The sequence below is a fragment of the Dipodomys ordii genome, unplaced genomic scaffold (genome assembly GCF_000151885.1).
Source record: "Dipodomys ordii isolate 6190 unplaced genomic scaffold, Dord_2.0 Scaffold50, whole genome shotgun sequence".
Classification (NCBI taxonomy): Eukaryota; Metazoa; Chordata; class Mammalia; order Rodentia; family Heteromyidae; genus Dipodomys; species Dipodomys ordii.
In genome coordinates this window covers 4490321-4511456 of record NW_012267266.1, presented here as the reverse complement: position 1 = coordinate 4511456, position 21136 = coordinate 4490321, and the positions used below count along the sequence as shown (strand labels likewise).

The 21136-nt window shown below is 38.5% G+C and overlaps 1 protein-coding gene across 3 annotated transcripts in view; it reads right to left on the bottom strand.

Moving 5' to 3' along the window:
• Sil1 (SIL1 nucleotide exchange factor) overlaps positions 1 to 21136 on the bottom strand; it is a 278466-nt gene that overhangs the window by 81672 nt on the left and 175658 nt on the right. For all 3 annotated transcript variants that reach the window (XM_013020449.1, XM_013020448.1, XM_013020447.1), the window contains 2 exons: positions 11630 to 11729; positions 1060 to 1251 (listed from right to left, as the gene is read on the bottom strand). In XM_013020449.1, the coding sequence (XP_012875903.1) occupies positions 1060 to 1251; positions 11630 to 11729 (292 nt within the window). The remainder of the gene's footprint in view (positions 1 to 1059; positions 1252 to 11629; positions 11730 to 21136) is intronic.

Sequence of the window (21136 nt, the reverse complement as noted above, 5' to 3'; positions counted from 1 at the left end):
ATTTTGAGTTGATGTTGGTGCATGGTGATAGGCTGGGGTCCACTTTTAGTTTTCTGCATGTGGCCGCCCATCAACCTTGCATTTCTTAAACTTCCTATTTTATCTATACCTCCCTTCCCCTGGCCACTTTCATCTATACTTCCCTGCTCCAGACAATCCAATCCTTACTGGCCTTCAACTTCTTTAAGCTCTTCCCTGCTATCAGAATCTTTGCACATGTGGTTATTTTGCCTGGCAAAGACTGGCAAATGTTTTTTAGGCTGGTCCTTGGCTTTAACTCAGGGCCCGGGCACTGTCTCTGAACTTCTTTTGCTCAAGGCTAGCACTTTAGCCACAGTACCACTTCTGGCTTTTTCTGGGTAGTTTACTGGAGATAAGAGTCTCATGGAGTTTTCTGCTTGGGCTGGCTTCAAGCTGCAAACCTCAGATCTCAGCCTCCTGAGTAGCTAGGATTATAGCATTGACCAGCAGTACCCAGCTGCAAACATTTTTTAAAGGGCCTAACAATAAGTATTTTTTACTTTATGGGCCTTATAGTCTGACTCAATTCTGCCATTGTAGAATGAAATCAGCCATAAATAATACATCAGCAAATAAGTGTGACTATATCCAATAAAACTTATTTACAAATGGAAGTACTGCGCCAGATTTGGTCCATGGGTGATATAGTTACTGCACTGTTTTAGTTACTCCTCTTCACCTGGCAAATCCCAATCTTCCTTGAGTGCTCAGCATAAATGGTGCATCCACAAAGACAACTCAGATAGGTCTCTTCTTTGTTATAGAAAGAAAAAAAGAGAGAGGAAGGAAGGAAGGAAGGAAGGGGAAGGAAAGGAAGGAGGGAGGGATGGAGGGAGGGAGGGAGGGAGGGAGGAAAGGAGGCAAGCTAAAAAGAGAATTGTTCTGACTGAAAGAATGTATTTAACTACAACAGACATTGGCCTACAATAGAAACAGAGAACTAATAATGCTGATAAAATTTATCAGGGCTTAGCGCAGGAGGGTTACTTTTGGAGCTGTAAATTGAAAATCAAACTGATAGACAAAGAAATGTAATACCTGATGGACATAATACTCAAGATCAAAGAGTGCCGCAATCTTCTCTTCCAGGCTGGAGCTAGAACTGTTGAACTTGTTGATCAACCGTACCATGATCTGCATGTCAGTCTCAATAACAACATTCAGTTCATCAAATGCCTTCTTTAGCTCCTCAATGGGGCGGAAGAGTCGCTTTACTTCAGCCTGCCTTGCCTAAAGAAAGTAACAAAGAAGTTATGAATCTAGGAAGTGGTGCTGTAGCTCAAGTGGTAGAGTGCTCGTCTCAAGCTAAAGAGTGCAGGAATAGCACCCAAGCCCAGAGTTCAAGCCCCACGACCAACCAAAAAAAAAAAAAAAAAGAAGTTATGAATCTAGCCAATTGGAGACATCTCTCAAGGCTTTTATGGTCCACCATCAATGCCCAACATTAAATCACTGCTCTTCTAAAACTCCAAATCCTCTCTAATCTGTACCATCAAAAATTCTTGATACTTTCTAAGATGTCCAAGGAAAAAAGCCTTCAAAATCTACCTTGATAAGCCTCTGCTCAAAAAACATTCAAGGTTTTCCTAGGGCTACTTAAATTTAAGTCTGACTTCCAATATCCAGGAAGAATGGAGACATCTTGTTGGAACTGATGAGGTCAGGGAAAGTAATACAAGCCTACTTTCAACTCTAACCTCATATGGAACAAATGAGATCTACAGTAAAATAACCCACACCATGGCTCTCTAATGTTCATAATCACAGAATATCTTGATCTTGCACTAAACAATCCAATAACATTTTAGGGAAACCTGGATATTGGAAAGTGTGGGTAAGAGCTGTCAGAACAGTAGCAATTTACCGATGAAAATTAAATCACTGTCATTACTGTCAATCTAACCACAGGTGTACAATTTGTTCAACTGTTTGAAATGGCTAAATTACTGTATGTACTATACTCAAATCTCAAACAATTTTCTCTCAATCCCTCCCCACCTCATACACATATAAAGATTTTTAAATGAAGTTATGTTAGAGGTGAATAAAAGACTTTAATTGGATATTTTATACATGTGATACTCCCGTTTTCTTCCCAATCTTAGGGAATAGTGCTTATAAAGAAAATATGAAAGGTCATAGTGGTTTATGTATCTATATTCCAAGAAAAAATTAAAAGGTATGAATATTTATAAAAGGCAGGATGATGAGCAGTTGTTAGCTCCCCATTATAAGCACTCCATAGAAATATCAACCAAAGGCATGAATCTGTCTCTCATAAAAACTGTTTGAGCAAGAAGTGGAGATGTGGCTCAAATGGTAGAGTACCAGCCTGAGTTAAAGAGCTAAGCAAGCAAGGGTGGCCTAAGTTCAAGCCCCAGTTCCAGCCTGAAAAACAAAAAATACAAAACTGTTTCAGAAGAGCAATCACCTATCTATGGGGCACCACACCTGACTCTTTGGACTAAAACAATGCAAAATGTTCTCCTGTTAAAACAACAACAGCAACAAAAACAAAAACGGGATGCTGGGCAAGGCCAGGCAAAGAGGTCTGGGAAGGCTGAGTCACTTTCTAGAGCTATGGGACAACAAGTGGGCATAATTAAAAAGCTAGTGACCCTGGCCTCACAAACATGATGAATGGTTCCTGACCCTCAAAAAGGCCTTTAAAAAGAGAGAGAGAGAAATTTCAATTTGAAGTAATTATAAAGTCAAGAAATCACAAAAATAGTATAGATGTATCCTTTTTATTCATCATTCCCCAATGGGTATGTGTTTCAAAATATTAGTACAATGTCAAAACTAAGAACACAGACTAAATAGACTATATAATCTAGTCTAAATAACCTTAGATTTGATCACCTTTTACATGTGCTCATTTGCATGTGTATCACTCCATACAGTTTTTCCCAAGCTACAGATTTGTGCAACTACCAGTACAATTAAGCTGTGAAACTGTTCCACCACCACTAAGCACCTCCCATTGCACAGCCTCTTTATAGCTGCACTTTGTCCTACTACTTTGCCATAACCATTTATTTTTCTTCATCTCTGTAATTCTGAAATTTGGAGAATATGACATAAATGGAACCACAAAATCTTTTTAGGCTGTTTTTTTTTGTTTTTGCTAAACATAATGTCTCTGAGATCTACCCAAGTTACTGTACATATAAATAGTTCATTTTTTTATTGCAGAGTAGTATTGCATTATAGGTATAGTTTAACCTTTACCTGTTGAAGAATATCTGAGTTGTTTCCAGGTTTTGTCTGTTGTGAATTTAAAAACTGCCATGAAAAAATATGTACTGGAATTTGAACTCAGGTCCTTGCTAGGGTAGACACTGTTCCACTTAAGTGCATCCAGCCCTACTTTTTTGTTGGTTATGTTGGAGGTGGAGTTGAGTGAACTTTCTTGGCTGAGCTAGCCTTGAACTGTGATCCTCCATATATCAACCTCCTGGGATACAGGCATGAACCATTTGCTATATTTATATACAGGTTTTTTTGTTTGTTTGTTTCTTTTGGCAGTCTTGGGGCTTGAACTCAGGGCCTGGGATCTGTTCCTGAGCCTCTCTGTGCTCTATACTAGCGCTCTACCACATGAACCACAGCACCACTTCTGACTTTTTCTGTTTATGTGGTACTAAAGAATCGAACTCAGGGCTTCAAGCATGCCAGGCAAGCACTCTACCACTAAGCCACATTCCCAGCTCTGTGTACAGGTTTTTGTTTAAACACAAGCTCTTATTTTTCTGGTATAAATGCCCAAGAATGAAACTTCAGGATTATATGATAAAAATATTTCTTTTAAAAGAACTCTGAACTATTCAGGGTGGATAAGCCATTTTACATTCCTACTGACAATCTATGAAAAACCTAGTTTATATCTTTATGCATTCTAACAAATATATACTGATATAACCCTATAGATTTTAGTTTCTCTAAGAGCTAATGATGTTAAACATTTCCTCACGGGCTTATCTGCCATCTATATATTTTCATTGATAAAATGCCAATGTACTTTGCTCCTTTTTTAAAATAGGCTGTCTGTTCTTCTGAAGTTTCGGAATTCTTTATGTATTCTAGATTAAAGTACTTTGTCTGAATGGGATATAGTTCAGTGTAGAGCACTTGCCTAGTATACGCAAGACCTAGTACTGCCTAAAAAATGTTTAAAATGTCCATTGTTAAAAAACGAAAGTGTGGTCAGTCACTGGTTGCTCATGACTGTAATCCTAGTTACCCAGGAGTCTGAGATTTGAGAATCGCAGTTTGAAGCTTGGGCAGAAAAGTCCCTGAGACACTTATCTCCAATTAACCACCAGAAAATTGTGAGTGGCATTATGGCACAAAGTGGTAGAGCACTAGCCTTAAACAAAAAAGCTCAGGTACAGCATCCAGGCCCTGAGTTCAACCCCATGACCACCACCAACAAGAAGAAAAAAGTATTTAAAACATCATGGCTTACATATCAACTTTGCTAAAATCCAAAATCATTACATAAAGCCTGTAGTTACTTATCACATGGCTTCTTGGCTTCTTTCAAAGCCTTCTAGTGACTGGTCATTCTGCATCTATTATTCAGTTCACACATAGATGCAACGTACATAGTTTATGGCCTCTTCCTATCTCAACAATGAACTCATGGAATATTTCATGAAAATAAATAACTCAAAGAAAACTGGCCAGCAAAGATGAATGGGATAATAAGAAAATAAATAATGGGAATTCAGGCATAAAATCCAAGTTGAACATACATAGAATTGGGACAGATTTGGAGATGCTAATACTGCTGCTGTTTGATAAACCAGAAGTACAGCCAAAGGAACATAGAAAATACAAAGTCTTAAACATAAATTAACAAAGTGATAGAAAGGATGAAGTGACACTGGCAAAAAAAAAAAAAGTAGTATCTTCACATTAAAGAGACTGGGAAATTTCACAACACTGAAGACACAATAGGTAGAATGCTGAGAGCTGACCCATACTTAGTATTTGCTAAGACATAGAAAAGATGTTTATTCCATGTCATATTATACAATGAAAACCTAAGCAATGTTCAAACTTCTCTTTGATAAGTTTTTTTTACAAAGAAAAACTTTTAATCTTCATGTTTCTAGAGTTTAAAATTACAGTGTACTAAACAAATATCAGCATTGTTACTTTTCATTTCTGTATATATTTGTAACTGACAGCAGTGTAGTTTTTTTAGTGCTTGAGAAAACTGTAAAGGTCAGAGAACAATATTTTTTCTATTGATTATTAAGACTGTTGTTCATAGTTTCAGCACAGTCATTTTTACAAGTCCATGTAAAAACATAAAGTGAGGACTGCTGGACCACAGTAGTTTCTCTGTCCATTGACTTTGTAGGGCCTTTCATAAAGTGAAAGCTTTTAATTGCATGAAATGCAATTCATCATTTTTAAAAATAGTGTGCTTTGTTTATTTTTAATTTATCTGATTTATTGGTACTGGGATCTTACACTTTTTTTTTGTAGTGCTGGGATTTAACACAGCGCCTTGTACATGCTAGGCAAGTGCTCTACAATCAGGCCATAGCCTTGGTTTTTTGAGACAAGACCATCAACCTGAAATTCTACCTACCCTCTTGAGTGCTGGAATTACAACATCACTGCTGACTGATAAGACTGTATATTTTTATTTAGCTCAATGTACTTTTCTTTAACTTCCCCCAAGATTTCTTCTTTGTTCCTCTTCTGTTCATTTCATTCTCGGACTTTATAATTTGGTCTTCAGTGAAACTTATTCCTGTCATATGCATTCTACTGTTGAATGAATTCAGTCACTTTTAAAATTATAGTTATTGTACTTTCAGTTCTGTAATCCCATTTTATCTTTATCAATATTCCTTTCCAGGGCCTCAGTTACTTGTAGTCAACCATGACACAAAAATATTTAAATGGGAATTTCTAGAAATAAACAATTTGTAAGTTTTATGTTACACATTGTCCTGAAATTTCCTAATAACCTGCTCTAGCCTGGTTTAGACATGAATCATGCTTTCTCCAGTATGGCCAATCACTAAACTACCTGTCCATTAGTCACATAACTTTAATTTTAGTATATTGTCATACTTATTTTATTGATAATATTTTACTGGTCTTAATTTATATATTAAATATTAGCATAGGTATGTATGCTTGTATAGAAAAAAGTATAGTATAAATACAGTTCAGGATATTTCACGTTGCAGGCAGCCACTGTACCCTTAAATAGATCCCCTCCTTGGAAAGTGTTTACCATTGTCATTCTATTTAGCTTTTTTCTTTCCTTTTCCCTTTCTCTCTCCCCCTCCCCTTATCCCTCCCTCTCCCTCTCCTTCCCTCCCCTTCCTTCTTCCCTCCCTCCCTCCTTCCTTCCTTTTCCTTCATTTCCCTCCCCCACTATCTTATTCTCTCTCCTCTCTTCCCCTTCCTTCTTCCCTCCCCATTCTCTTTCCTCTCCTCTCCCCTCCCATCCCCTCCTTTCCTTCCTTCCTTCTTGAAGTGCTGGGTTTTGATCTTGGGGTCTTATGTTTCACAGGCAAGTGCTCTAAGTCATACCTCCAGCCCTTGTATCTTTGATGAAGTTTTCTTTGTTTCAAGAGTGGTCACAATTACTAGTTGAGGCAGATATGATAGTTGCTTTAAAATCTTTGTTAGATAATTACAACTTATAAGTCAGCACTCAAGGAAGAGGTCTAAAAAATGTGGATTAATAAAATGGGTGAGTTAAAGTGAGTTAAACAACAGAAATTTATTCCTAAGCGTTCTGGAGGCTGGGAAATCCAAAATAAAGTTCCTAGTGAAGGATCTCTTCCTTGAGTGCAGACAATTACCTTTTAATTATATCTTGACTTGAGGACTGGGTACTTTCCCTTAGCTTTTCACTCAAAGATGGTGTTCTATCACTTGAGCCATAGCTCTACTTATGGCTTTTCTTGCTGGCTAATTGGAGATATTGGTCTCATGAATTATTCTGCTGGAGCTGGCTTTGAATTGCAATCCTCAGTTCTCAGCCTCCTGAGTATCTAGGCTCTCTTCCTCTTCTTATGAGATAGGGAAACTATAATTCCATCATGGGGTTCCATCCTCATTATCTAAACCTAATTACTTCCCCAAAGTCCCAAAGAACACCAACTTTCAAACCATAATAGCACTTGTGTTTTCCAATTCAAGTTGTGGTTTTCTTTGTCCTAGTTTAGCAAAATGATTTTTCGAACATATGCTAGACAAATATTTGTAGTAAGAGTCCCAATCTTATTTAAGTGTATTCCTCAGTAAGTAGTCACCTGTTTAGGTTTATTTTGCTGGTGTGGCTTACTTGTGTGGGCTGTAGCTACTGTGACTTTTAAGTATGCAACACTATTCTGGACTGCTTTCTTTGTATGCTATACAAGACAATCTAAAAATCTGTAAATATTCCATACTATGGTTCAGTTCTCATATATTTTGCTATATTAAATCTGCTCAGTTTATAATGGGGCTACTTAGGAGTTGTGGCCAGAACTTTGCAAAATCTTTCTTCAGCTCGGTTCTTCCAAATATCTACCCTTACTCTCTAGTTGGAAAGGTAAAGACCATATTTTGCTAACACTATACGCTGAATATTGATAGTGAAAGACTAGCTCCTCCCAACACCACCCTGGTTAGGGGAACCAAAGCTCTAAAGTCATTGCTGCTGGACTGAAAGTAGTTCATGCTTGGGGCTGGGAAGGTGGCTCAGTGGTAGAGTGCTTGCCTTGCATGCCTGAGGCCCTGGGTTCAATTCCTCAGCACCACATAAGCAAAAAGAAGAAAGCCAGAGTGGCACTGTGGCTCAACGGGTAGAACACTAGCCTTGAGCTGAAGAGCTGAGGAACAGCGCCCAGCCCCAGAGTTCAGGCCCCATGACCGGACCCAAAAAAAAAAAAAAAGTAGTTCATGCTCCTCACTTACCTGACTGACCCTATCCCAGAGTGGGAGGCAGAATGCTTCCTCACACTGCCTTTTACTACCAGGGTAGGGTTGGAAGGTCAGACTCCCTGTACATTCCTATTAATACTACCACATTACAGAGAAGTGAAAATCCATCTTGGTGCTGCTAGACAGAGGACCAACATTGAAGTTCCCTGCCTGGATTCTGCTGGTATCATGCTGACATATAAGAAGCCTGGTACCCCTAAACGGGGGTTCTGGAAAATCAGGATCTAACTTAGTCTCTGCTGTACCATTCAGGGCAGGGAGTAGCTATAGGCAGAAGGTAGAAAATTCAGCCTCTCTGCTTATCATCTTCTGACACATTTTGGTGAAAGCAACAGAGACCTGACTCATATTACTTGACTGCCATTAGGAGGGAGTACAAAATCAGAATCCCCACAATGCTATTACCACCAAGCAGGATGGAAATCCAAACTCTTCTCTAAACTTCTTGTGGCCAAGGGTGAGGAATTGCTTCCATTATCTTTTGCTAGAATAGGACAAGTATTGCCAAAGTTTTCATGTTACACAACTTCTTTTTCAGGCTTTCATCTAGAAAGAGCAGGCATTTTTTTTAAGAGCATTTTAGTATCTGTACCTGCTGGCATTTCCAGGATGTGGGAGTCTCCAGTTCCCAGTTTGGGATACAGAGAGCAAAAAGAAAACCAAGAAACTCAAAAGCTCATTGCTGAGCAACTCATCTCATCAACATTAATTTTTTTTCCTTTATTTGTATTTGGGAGGGAAAAAAAGAGTCTACCATGTCTTGCCAGAATCAAAAGTTTAAGATGGTCATATTTTAAAATATAAAAAATTTTAAGTTACAAGTGAACAGTAGCTGACATAAGGTATAAACATCAAGCAATATGCATTGTAAAAGAGAGATAAATGGGTAAGATTCAACAATAACAATCCAAAACTGATAGATGGCCTTTTTGAGAAGTGAGAAACTCTTCATCTAAATCAACTAAGGCAACCACTAATACAAAGGAATTAATGCATTTCTCCCCAAAATACAAAATGCAGAACAGAACCATGCTCCAGTCGATCATACCTGTAATCCTAACTACTCAGGAATCCAGAGAATTGAGGTTCATATAAGCCTAGGCAGAAAAATCCACTAGATTGCATCTCCAAAATAACCAGCAAAAATAAGGGCTGGAGATATAACTCAGTAGTAGAGCACCAGCTGAACAAGCAAACAGAACAAATGAAAAGCCTTGATTTTAAACCCTAGTAGCACCAAAAATAAAAAAATTACAAGAGATATGGCCACTATCTAACAGTATTATCTTTATAAATAGCAAAAGCACCTGTACTTACAAGACACCATACAGGAGGGGTTTAAAAATTAATAAGCTACAAGTATGAAGGCATTTGTAGCCAAGAGCTTGAAAACATGTAAAAAAAAATCCCCAGACTATTATATGTCAATTTATTTTCAAGTTCCACAGCCAGTGCTGACAGCACATTGACAGGGAGCTGAGTCAGTCCAGATAGGCTCAAAATGAAAACCGAAGGATCCCAGGATGCAGCAACTCAATGAAAATGCTAACAACCTAAACTCCACAGAAATAAGGACACCTTATAACTCAGAAGAGGGTAGCTAACTCAAATCAGCAGGTACTAGGTTCTTGGTTTCAACCGCTCATATGTGGACTTCAGCAAAAAGAAAGAACTTTTTTTTTTTGGTCAGTTGTGGGGCTTGAACTCTGGGCCTGAACGCTGTCCCTCAGCTCTTCAGCTCAAGGCGAGCGCTCTACCCCTTGAGTTATAGCACCACTTCCGGTTTTCTAGTGGTTTATTGGAGATAGGAGTCTCACGGACTTTCCTGCCCGGGCTGGCTTTAAACCACGATCCTCAGATCTCAGCCTCCTGAGTAGCTAGGATTACAGGCATGAGCCAACGGCGCCCAGCAGAACTTTTTTTTTTTTTTTTTTGCAAAAATCAGCAATAGAAAATAATCCTTTGGGAAGTAGCGCTGTAGCTCAAGTGGTAGAGCGCTACCCTTGAGCTGAAGAGCTGAGGGACAGCACTCAGGCCCAGAGTTCAAGCCCCACGACCGACCAAAAAAAAAAAAGAAAAGAAAAGAATCCTTTGCTTTTGGTTTTTCAAATATTTTCATAATATTCATACTTTTATACACTGAATTATGAGAGTAAAATGCCATTATCTGAGGAAAGAAAATCCCACTGTACTTCCCAAGAGAGCAGAGAGAAACAACAGGAATTATGAAACCAGAGCAACTTTTATGTTCCAATCAGACTTACACAATGGCCACAGTAAAGAGATGATAGTAGAAAGAACCCAGAACACTAATCCAAGCACTTACTCTCTACTCTTTCAGACTCACTAGCACCAGACAGCAGATTTGCTTTTACTCAGTGACTATATGTGTGGTAGAATGGAATTTCATCCATCACCGTCCCTTACCTGCTGCTGCTGCTACTTGTCCCTAATCTTCCCACACTATGCACACTACCCATGCAGGATATGAAAATAAAGTCATGAAGAGTTAGCCTGTGGGTTAACCTGCCTTAAACAGGTCAACAGCAGCCCTCCTACAAAGGTTAGCTTAGTTCTAAAGGATCTGAAACATTAAAGCTTTCTTACAAAAAACCATGCTATGATCCTAGGAGATGGGAGAGAGGTAGACAAAGAGTAAGGAGATTCTAAGATGGAAAAAAAGGAGAACTTGAGAGTTCCCCAAGGCAACCACTAAAGGAGGTCCTTTAAAGGACTCAGAGGACTCAACTACAAAGGTAAAAAATGTTTTGTGAAATTCCCTGGATATTATATTGAACTCATATCCACTTCAAGAAGGATTTCTCTGAGTATAGTCTACTTGTAAATCCTCCCAGACATTAGGAGCACAACCAAGTAGTTGTATCTGCCTCTTTTTCCTTCTTATTTCCTCAGCTTGCCAAGAAATTTATAGCTAGGAAAACTCAAGTTATACTCTTGTCCCAATAATAAGTCTCATGCTTAAGAAACCTAATGCCCATTAAAAAATACATTTGCTACCTGTTAAAAGGACAAAACAACTGGTTGAATTCTATTTGTCTGGAACAACATGTGCCTACCTGTGGACAAAGTGAGAGGCTCTGCTCTGAGTTGTAATCTTTTAACCATTCTTGTTTATGATAATGGAGAATATGGTCATTTTTGTTCTGTCCTGCAATTTCTCCAATCATGTGGTAGAAATGCTAACCTAGATAGAAATGCTCCCAGTATTGTTCTTAAAAAATCAGTCTAGCCAGGTGCCAGTGGCTCATGCCTATAATCTTAGTTACTCAGGAGGCTGAGATCTGAGGATTGCGATTCAAAGCCAGCCAGGGCAGAAACATCCATGAGACTCTTATCTCCAATTAACCACCAGAAAACAGTAAGTGGAGCTGTACCTCAAGCGGTACAGCACTAGCCTTGAGCTGAAGAGCTCAGAGGCAGTGCCCCGGCCCAGAGTTCAAGCCCTACAACTAACAAAAACAAAAAACAGTCTATAAAGGGTTTTTGGTCACTCTTCAAATTGTTTTTATAATATAACCACCCAATTTTTATTGTAACACCTACTGGAAAAAACTTTTTTCCCATACAAAAACACTAAGGTTTATAGAAATAGCTTTTACTAACTGGAAAGAACACCACATACCTCATCTTCCTTTGAATTCTTCATCTCTTCCCCCTCTTTGAATTTGGCCAAGGCACTCTTGAGATCCTGAGATGTATAAGTGTTGGTGTTGATGTCAAGCCTATCCAAAGAAAAGCTGAGAGTCAGGAGAATGACATTAAATTGTGCAAGACAGAAAGTATACTGGGTATGTGGCAGCCAAGGAAAGCTAGGCCAGAACAGCTAGAACTCTAGTGTACTATCCTACCTTTGCTTTCAGCCAGGGGTCCAACAAGGTGACCTTACCTAGAAGCTAGTAGAGGAAAAGATACAATTAAAGATGGAGCTACATCATTAAAAAAAAAAAAAAGGATGAGAAAGCACAGGGAAGATAAAAGCTCACATTAAATAACTGTTACCTAGCTGCTTAAACAGAAATGGATTTGGAATGTCTGTACAATGCTGTTCTCTGAGTATATTTCCCAGCAAGGCCTCCTAGTGGGAAGGGTATACAAAGATAGGGAGTAACATACACCCTTATTTATATTTTTCTTGGCAGGGATACAAAAGGGACACATGCCACTCATAGTGCACCTGACCTTAATTTCAAGTCAATCTGTCTTCACATAAATGAGTTAGATATACTCACACTGTATCAAGGCCAGCTACCAAGGGGAGTAAAGGAAACAAATATGCTACTAATCTCAAGCAGAGACTACTTACATCCTCACAAAAAAAAAAAAAAAACAAAAAAACTTGGAGCTGATTCAAGCCACAGTCATTCATCTTGATTGGAGAAAGGGCATTCACATATGGAAAAGGAGCAAGGTCTCACCACTAACATTCAGTTCAGTGAAGAAGACTGACATGAACAAGTGGAAATGTGGAATATGGTCATTGTGGTTTCCACATGCTCATATATTAGAGACTTGATTGCTAATTGATAGGACTTAGGGGAAATGATTGGATCCTGAGGATTCTGAACTAATCAGACAGCATTCAAAATATGACAGCATTGGAAGAAATAGGCCAGGAGCATGTCTTTAGGAGGCCTGGCCCCTTTCTGTAATCTCTTACATTTTGCTTCTGGGTTGCCATGAGTTGAACAGAGCTGTTCCACTATACCTTCTCCACTGTAATGGACAAAACTTCTGAAATAATGAGCAAAATAAATCCTTACTCTTTTTTAAGTTGTTTACAACTGGCATACAGAAATACAAAAGTAATTAACACAATGGACTATGACAAGATTGTTCAGTTGTAAGTCATGAAACTTCAGATCTGAAAGAGAAAAGGGCTACTAATCTGGCTCTATTTTAGAAGGGACAACATCAGTCTCAACACAATCCCAACAACTTTCAAGAAAGCTTTTGCTCATTCAGTCTTTGATTCATTATAGAGATTCTTTTGGGCTCTATAAAAACATGTTTTGTTAAACCTCAGTCTAAAACTATTTCAAAATAACTGATGACTCCCACTTACTGAGCACATATTATATATATGCTAGTAATGTTCTGTTCAAATGATTAGTATAATGCCACAAAGGAAGGGAGAAAAATCTCAAATCCCTCTCCCCACAGAGCATAATCCACTGCCAACTACATATGAATGCCATGGCTCTGCCCCTACCTCTACAAGGAAGCACCACATTCAAAATTCATAGATGGAAATAATTATCTCCACATCCAAGACTTGGTCAGAACTAATCCTATCTTCTTATATCTCTGTTTGCTTAAGTCCCACTCTCTTAGGCCCATATATATACACATTCATGTACAAATAGAAATGTGTACATATACAATGCATCAACTTATATTCTCACTTAATTTTTTACTGAGAAAATGGCTGTTATCATCAAGAATTTCTTCAACTTCCGGGTTAGGGATATTGTTCACTGTGCCTGCCTAGAAGGCACCAAGAGCCTACGTTCTTATTCTAAGGGGGGGGGGGGGAGGAAGGGATGAAGAGGGAGAAGAAGGAAAATAAAGGGGTGGGGTACAGGAAATGAGAAAGGAAAAAGTTGTTAAGAATTTCTTCATCTTCCCATCATCAACTCTACAATCAACCCACATTTCAACTTCCATTCTTTATTACCCTTCTATTACAAAGGATGACAGTGTAACTGCTCCAATTAAACAAATGCTCCAGATCCCACTTGACTTCATAAACGCTTTAACTCCTGTAATTATACCATTCTCTCTTTCCATCATCAGCAATTTCTTCCCTTAACTGGCTTATTCTTTTCAGTACATTAGCACCCATTTGACTTCAGGTGTCTTCTAGTTGCCCTTTTCTGCTTCTGTGCAGAGTGAAACTTTATGAACACAATGTCTTCACTCACTTGTCCCTGACTTCTTGACTCCTATTTACATTGCCATTTGCTCTGATCTAGATTCTGTTCCCATTACACCAACACTGTTCATCAAAATACCAAAAATTGATGACCAAATTGAATAAACCTTCCACTAACTTCATGTTCCCCAACTACTCAGCAGCATTTGTAAAGTATATCCTTCTTTCTTCACTCTTCTTTCCTGCCTTTTTGTTACCATACTTAGCTGGTTCATCATTCCTTCTCCAAATTTTTGATGATTCTTTATCTCCTACCTTAATTTTCTATGCTGGGATGCCTAAGAGTTCTGTCCTGAATGATCTTTTCTCCATTTCCAAAATATCAATCTGCTAGTTATTCTACATTAATACCTTAGGCCCAAACCTCTCCCCTGAACTAGTAGACTTTTATATAACTACCTAACTTATGAACCTCAAATGTTCAACACATACATCTAACTTACTAAATCTATAGTTCTTGATTACTATCTCTAGAAATGTGTCCCAATAATAGCACTTCCAGGAACCCCACTTCTCCAATCCCCAAATAAGGCTTGTTCCTGAAATCTTTTCTACTTCTTTCAACTTCCTGCAACTTCTAAATTTAAATAATAAACAAGGCCTGTTGAATCAACCTCCAAAATAAATCTTTTTTTTTGGGGGGGGGGGTGAGTCATAGGGCTTGAACTCTGGGCCTGGGCACTGTCCCTCAGCTCTTCAGCTCAAGACTAGCGCTCTACCACTTGAGCCACAGCACCTCTTCCAGTTTTCTGAGTGATTTTATTGGAGATAAGAGTCACACGGACTTTTCCTGCTCAGGCTTGTTCTGAACCATGATCCTCAGATCTCAGCCTCCTAAGTAGCTACGATTACAGGATGAGTCACCAGAGCCCGACCCAAAATAAATCTTATATTCACCTACTCTCCATTATGATACTCTGGGTGAAGTCACCATTGTGTCTTGTCTGATCTACTAAAATAGCACCCTAATTATTTGCTTCTTCCTTTCCATTTCTTTAATCTGTTTGCCAGGTATAAATCAACTAAAGCTAACTTGCTAAACTATACATAAAGTCACTAATCTGTGTAAAAAACTCCAATGTCTTTCCACTACAATTAATGGTCAATAAAGAATACTTAACATGCTCCTTAAAAATTCTTCATGAGGGGCTGGGAAGGTGGCTCAGTGGTAGAGCGCTTGTCTTGCATGCATGAGGCCCTGGGTTTGATTCCTCAGCACCGCATAAGCAGGGGGAAAAAAGCCAGAAGTGGTGCTGTGGCTCAAGTGGTAGAGTGCTACCCTTGAGCTGAAGAGCTGAGGGACAGCACCCAGGCCCAGAGTTCAGGCCCCACGACCGGACCCAAAAAAAATTCTTCATGAGCAAGTTATCAATGGTTTAGGACTATAATCCTGGTTAGTCAGGAGGCTGAGACCTACAAGTTTCTTATCTGAAGGTAGCCTAAGCAGTTAAGACTGTGAGATTCTTACTTACAATCAACCAGCAAAATTTAGAATTGGAGGTATGGCTCCAGTGGTAGAGTGCCAGCCAAGATCAAAATGCCAATTAAGACCAGGAAGCCTGGAGTGCCAGTGCTCTTGCATGTGCACATATACATAAAACCACCACCTCTACATGATCTGAGTCACTTTCCATTTATATCACCTATCAGTTTCTTTCCTTCTCTAGATCTTTAATTACTTTGATCATTTTCCTGCTTCTCAAACCTAGCATAGCTAGGAATTATTCTTGTTATTCCATTTGCCTGAAATGTTATTCCCTAAACCTACAAACTTAACCCTTTCACATTGGGGGGGGGTGGCGCTTGTGTGTGTGTGTATCCATCCTGGGGCTTGGGCAGTCCCTGAGCTTTGTGCTCAAAGCTAGAGTTCTACCACTCAAGCCATAGCTCCACTTCTGGATTTTTTGGTGGTTAAGTGGAAATAAGAGGCTCACAGGCTTCCCTGCCTGGGCTGGCTTTGAACTCTGATCCGTAGATCTCTGCCTCCTGAATAGCTAGGAATATAGACATGAGCCACTGGTGTCTAGCTCTTTCACATTCTTTAGGACTCAGTTCAAACATCTTGATGAGGCCCTCATAAACCATCCTATCTAAAATGGTCTCCTCAGGGACTCACCCACCTTGCTTATTTATTCCCTAGCAATTATTACAATCTTACTTGTGTATTTATTTACCTGATTTTCTGTCTGCCAGCCTTCATGAGGCTGATATTTTATCTATTTCCATTTTTTACTTTGTGTGTGTGTGTGTATGTGTGTATGCACTCATGCACGTGCATACAGACGAGCACTAGTCAAGGCTTGAATTCAGGGTCTGGGCCTGTCCCTGTATGCTCACTGCTAGCACTCTACAACTTAAGCCACAGTTCCACCACTGGTTTTGGTGGCTGATTGGAGATAAAGAATCTCAGAGACATTCCTGTCCTGACTGGCTTCAAACTACAGACCTCAGCCTCCTGAGTAGCTAGAATTACAGTCATGAGCCACCAGCACCAGACTTTTTAAAAAAATAATATATCCCTAATGCCTGGCACATGGGTGCTTAATTGATATTTTATGAAAGCAAAGAATGAGCAAATAAATGGGTTATGCTTAGCTCACCTCAACTATTATACATGGTAATGCACAATACATACTGTGCCATGATAAATACTCAACATATGATGGATGGTATAACTTGGCCCTCTAACATAGAAAGAACATGCAAAGAAGCTGGTTATTCCAGGTCTAAAGCATGTTCTATGGAAATACTGAAGAGGTCAATGAACCTGTGGGGATAACAATGCCTAAAGAACAAAAAGCACAGGAGCCAAATATTATGCATTCCATCAGCACTGTCAAGAGAACCCTCTGAGACAACCCTGAGGCAGAATCTCTGATCCAGGCCTTAAAGCCACAGAGGACAGGCTGCTGTGAATTAGGCTTAATGAATTTTGCATCTCCCTAGGCTAATGGTACTTAACTTATTTGAGAATTAGAAAGCTGAAGATTTTTCCTACAAAATTGGATAAGCAGGTAAACAAAATACTATACTAATTTCAGGGTACCTGGTCTAACACTTAAGCCTCTGCTCCCATCCCAATGTTTAAAAGCATCAGGAAGACATCCTAGGGTAGAATTGAAGGGACTTAGGATGATATCAATTCCAGGAGAAGGAAGTTACCACCATCACTAATATATACTCTCTCTGAACAGTACCTAATTCCCACACCACTGTGTCAGTAACTTTGGGCTTCTGTTCGGCTACATTTTTCACTGTTTATAATACCTGGGAGGGCTGGGAATGTGGCTTAGTGGTAGAGTCTTGTCTAGCATGCACGAAGCCTTGGGTTCAATTCCTCAGTACTACATACACAGAAAAAGCTGGAAGTGGAACTGTGGCTCAAGTGATAGAGTGCTAGCCTTGAGCAAAAGAAGCTCAAGGACAGTGCCCAGCCCTGAGTTCAAGCCCCAAGACTGGCAAGAAAAAAACCAACAACACCACAAAAATGAACAAGCAAACAAAAAACACTTGGTAAAGAAGAGTAAATACCCAGCATATCCTGAAGGCCCTTTCAGAGCAGAGGCTTCAGAAACACTCTAAAAAAGTAAAGGAATAGGAACAAATATTTCTCCCTGATAATTTATATTTACAGACCACATGGATGGCTTTGCTTTTCTAAAAAGATTATAGGGGTTGGAGGTATGGTTCAAGTGGTAGAATGCTAGATAACAGAGAAAGTTGAGCAAGCAAGAAGCCCAGATTTCAAATCCCAGTAACAGCAACAGAACAGAAAGATACAAGCAAAAAAAATAGTAAGCTCCCCTTCTGATAATCTACAGTCTATAATAGGAAAGTAACTTCCGTTGGTATACAAAACCAAAGTTCCAAACTAACCAGTTCCTAACTTAATATTCTAAACCAAGGGAAAAATAAGCTTTTTACTAAGACCTGCTGAGTGCCAGTGACTCATACCTATAATCCTAGCTAACTCAGGCTGAGAACTGAGCTTCATGGTTTGAAGCAGCTGGGACAGGAAAAGTGCATGAGACTCTTATCTCCAATTAAGCACCAAAAACTGAAAATAAAAAAGTCAGAAGTGGAGCTGTGGCTCAAGTAATAGAGCACTAACCTTGAACAAAAAAGCTGACACAGCACCCAGGCCTTGAGTTCAAGAGCTAGGACCAGCACACATGCGCGCACACGCACACACAACTTTTTTTTTAAATCTTAATTAGATGTTAGAAAGACATCATAAAAATGTTGGGGATAGTAAAAGGTTAGTAGGTGCCATAACAATATTCGACTATTTCTTGTTTGATACAAATATAGGTTTATCTGCAGAGATGGGGGAAGAAAGAAGATCCTTCCCAGTTTAGGGTAAATTTAAGGAAGGAAGACAAATGTTTCTTTCCCAATATAAAGTAGATTTGCCAAAATTCGTCCATGCTGTTTTGTGGAACTGTGAGTATCACCTGACTAAAGATTGTGATAGACCAGATAGATGACATTTTTGTTAGGTATGTCAAAATGACAGGTATGTCCAAATGACTTGTTCTCCAAAGTCCCTTTCTGACTTATAACTTCAAAATTTGTTAAGCTAATAAAATTCCAAAGTTGGGTCAACTCAATTTTTTATTATTTCCAAATATTTATGTATTTCGGAACAGGGGTCCACAAATTACCTATGAACCATCAAATATTTTAATATTTGTCAGCTATTTATCCCAACTTTTCAACTTTGTCACTGGTGCAAGAAAGCAATCATAGATGCTAAACAAATGAGTATTTGTTACAACATTTATGGTCATTAAAATCTTAGTTTCATTAAAATCTTAATTTTTATGAGTCATGAAATCATTTATTTTTTAAACCATAAATATGTATAAACCAAGTCTTACAGGCCATATCAAAACATGTAGCAATCCCAATATGCAGGTCATAATCTACTAGTCCTCACAGCTGAATTCTATAAAGCCTTCAAAGGAGAATTTACTCCAATACTCCTCAAACTCTTTAATGAAATTGAAAGTGAAAGATCACTACCAAACTCATTCTATGAGGCCAGCATAACCCTCATCCCAAAACCAAATAGGGGCCCATCAAAGAAGGAGAATTATAGACTCATTTCTTTAATTAATATCGATACAAAACTTTTCAATAAAATTCTGGCCAACCAACTTCAACAAATAATCAAAAAACTCATACACTATAATCAAAGAAGATTCATTCCAGGAATGCAAAGTTGGTTCAATATACACAAGTCAACACCTCAATAGGAGCAAGGACAAGAACCACATGATCATTTCAACAGAAGCAGAAAAAGCATTTGATAAGATCCAACACAAGATCCTTTATGGTGAAAGATCTGGAGAAACTAGGAATCCATGGATCATTTCTCAATATAATAAAGGCTGTAAATGACAAACCTACAGCTATCATTATACCTAATGGTAAAAAGTTAAAACTAAAACCAGGAACAAGACAAGGATGTCCACTCTCTCCACTCCCCTTCAATATAGTATTGGAATTCCTAACCAGAGCAGTAAGGCAAGAGCCAAACATAAAGGAGATCCAAATAGGGAAAGAAGAAATGAAGCTCTCCCTTTTTACAGATGACATGATCCTGTATTTAAAGAACCCCACAGACTTCACTCCCAAGTTATTCGAGCTGATCCAAAATTTTGGCAAAGTAGCAGGGTATAAAATTAACCCACAAAAATCAGTGGTTTTCTGTATGCCAACAATGAGAAGAACAAGGCTAAAATCAGAAAAGCAGTTCCTTTTGTAATAGCCTCAAAAAAAAAAAGAAAAAACCCTACAAATTAAATTAACCAAAGGTAAAGGACGTCTAGGATGAAAACTTTTAAAAACCTGAAAAAGTAAATTAAAGCAGATTTAAGGAAGTAGAAAAACTTCCCATGCTCCTGAATTGAGAAGATTAACATCATGAAAACAGCAATACTGCCAAAAGTTATCTACAAATTCAATGCACTACCCATCAATATCCAACATTCTTTAATGAAATAGAAGAAGCAATCTAAAAATTCATATGGAATAATAGAAGACCCCAAATAGCAAAAACAATCTTTAGCAGGAAAAACAATGTTGGAGGAATATCAATACCAAACTTTAAACTCTATTATAAAGCCATAGTTATTTATAAAAAACAGCTTTGTACTGGTATACGAACAGGCCTGAGGATTGATAGAATAGAACTAAAGACCCAGAAATCATCCCATAGACCTATGGCCATCTAATCTTTGATAAGATAAGGGAGCCAAATCATCAGCTGTAAAAAAGATAGCCCCTTCCACAACTGGTGCTGACAGAATGAGCTATACATATGTAGAAAACTGAAGTTAGATCCTTATATATGTCACCCTGCACCAGAATCAACTCCAAATGGATCAAAAACCTTGAGATAAGAGCAGACACCCTGAAATTCTTACAGGAAGGGATAAGGGATATACTAAGGCTCCTTGGCACAGGTTGAAATTTCCTAAATAAAGACCCAGAAATGCAACAAATCAAAGAAAGCCTGGATAAATAGAATTGCATTAAACTACAGCACTTCTGCATGGCAAAGGACATAGCTAGTAAGACAAATAGAAAACCCACAGATTGGGAGAAGATCTTTACTAGCTATACAACAGACAAGGGCCTCATATCAAAAATATACCTAGAGCTCAAAAAGTAAATGCCCCAATAACAAGTTCTTAGAAAATACCCCATTAATAAGAGGGCTAAATAAGTACAAAGAGACTTGTCTAGAGAGGAAATAAGACTAGTCAATAGACACATGAAGAAATGTTCAACATCTCTGGCCATAAAAGCAAATCAAAACAACATTGAGATTCCACCTCACCCATGTTAGAATGGCCATTATCAAGAAAACAAATAATAACAGATCCTGGTGGGGATGTGGTCAAAAGGGAACACTACTATACTGTTAGTGGAAATGTAAAATGGTTCAACCACTCTGGAAAGCAGTATGGAGGTTCCTCAAAAAAAACTAAACATAGAGCTCTCCTTTGATCCAACAATTCCACTACTGGGCATTTACCCAAATGATCACAAACAAAACCACACTAAAGCTACCAATACAACTATGTTCACTGCAGCATTATTTACCATAGTTAAGATATGGAACCAAACCAGATGCCCCTCAGCAGATGAACTGATCAAGAAAATGTGATATATATATATATATATATA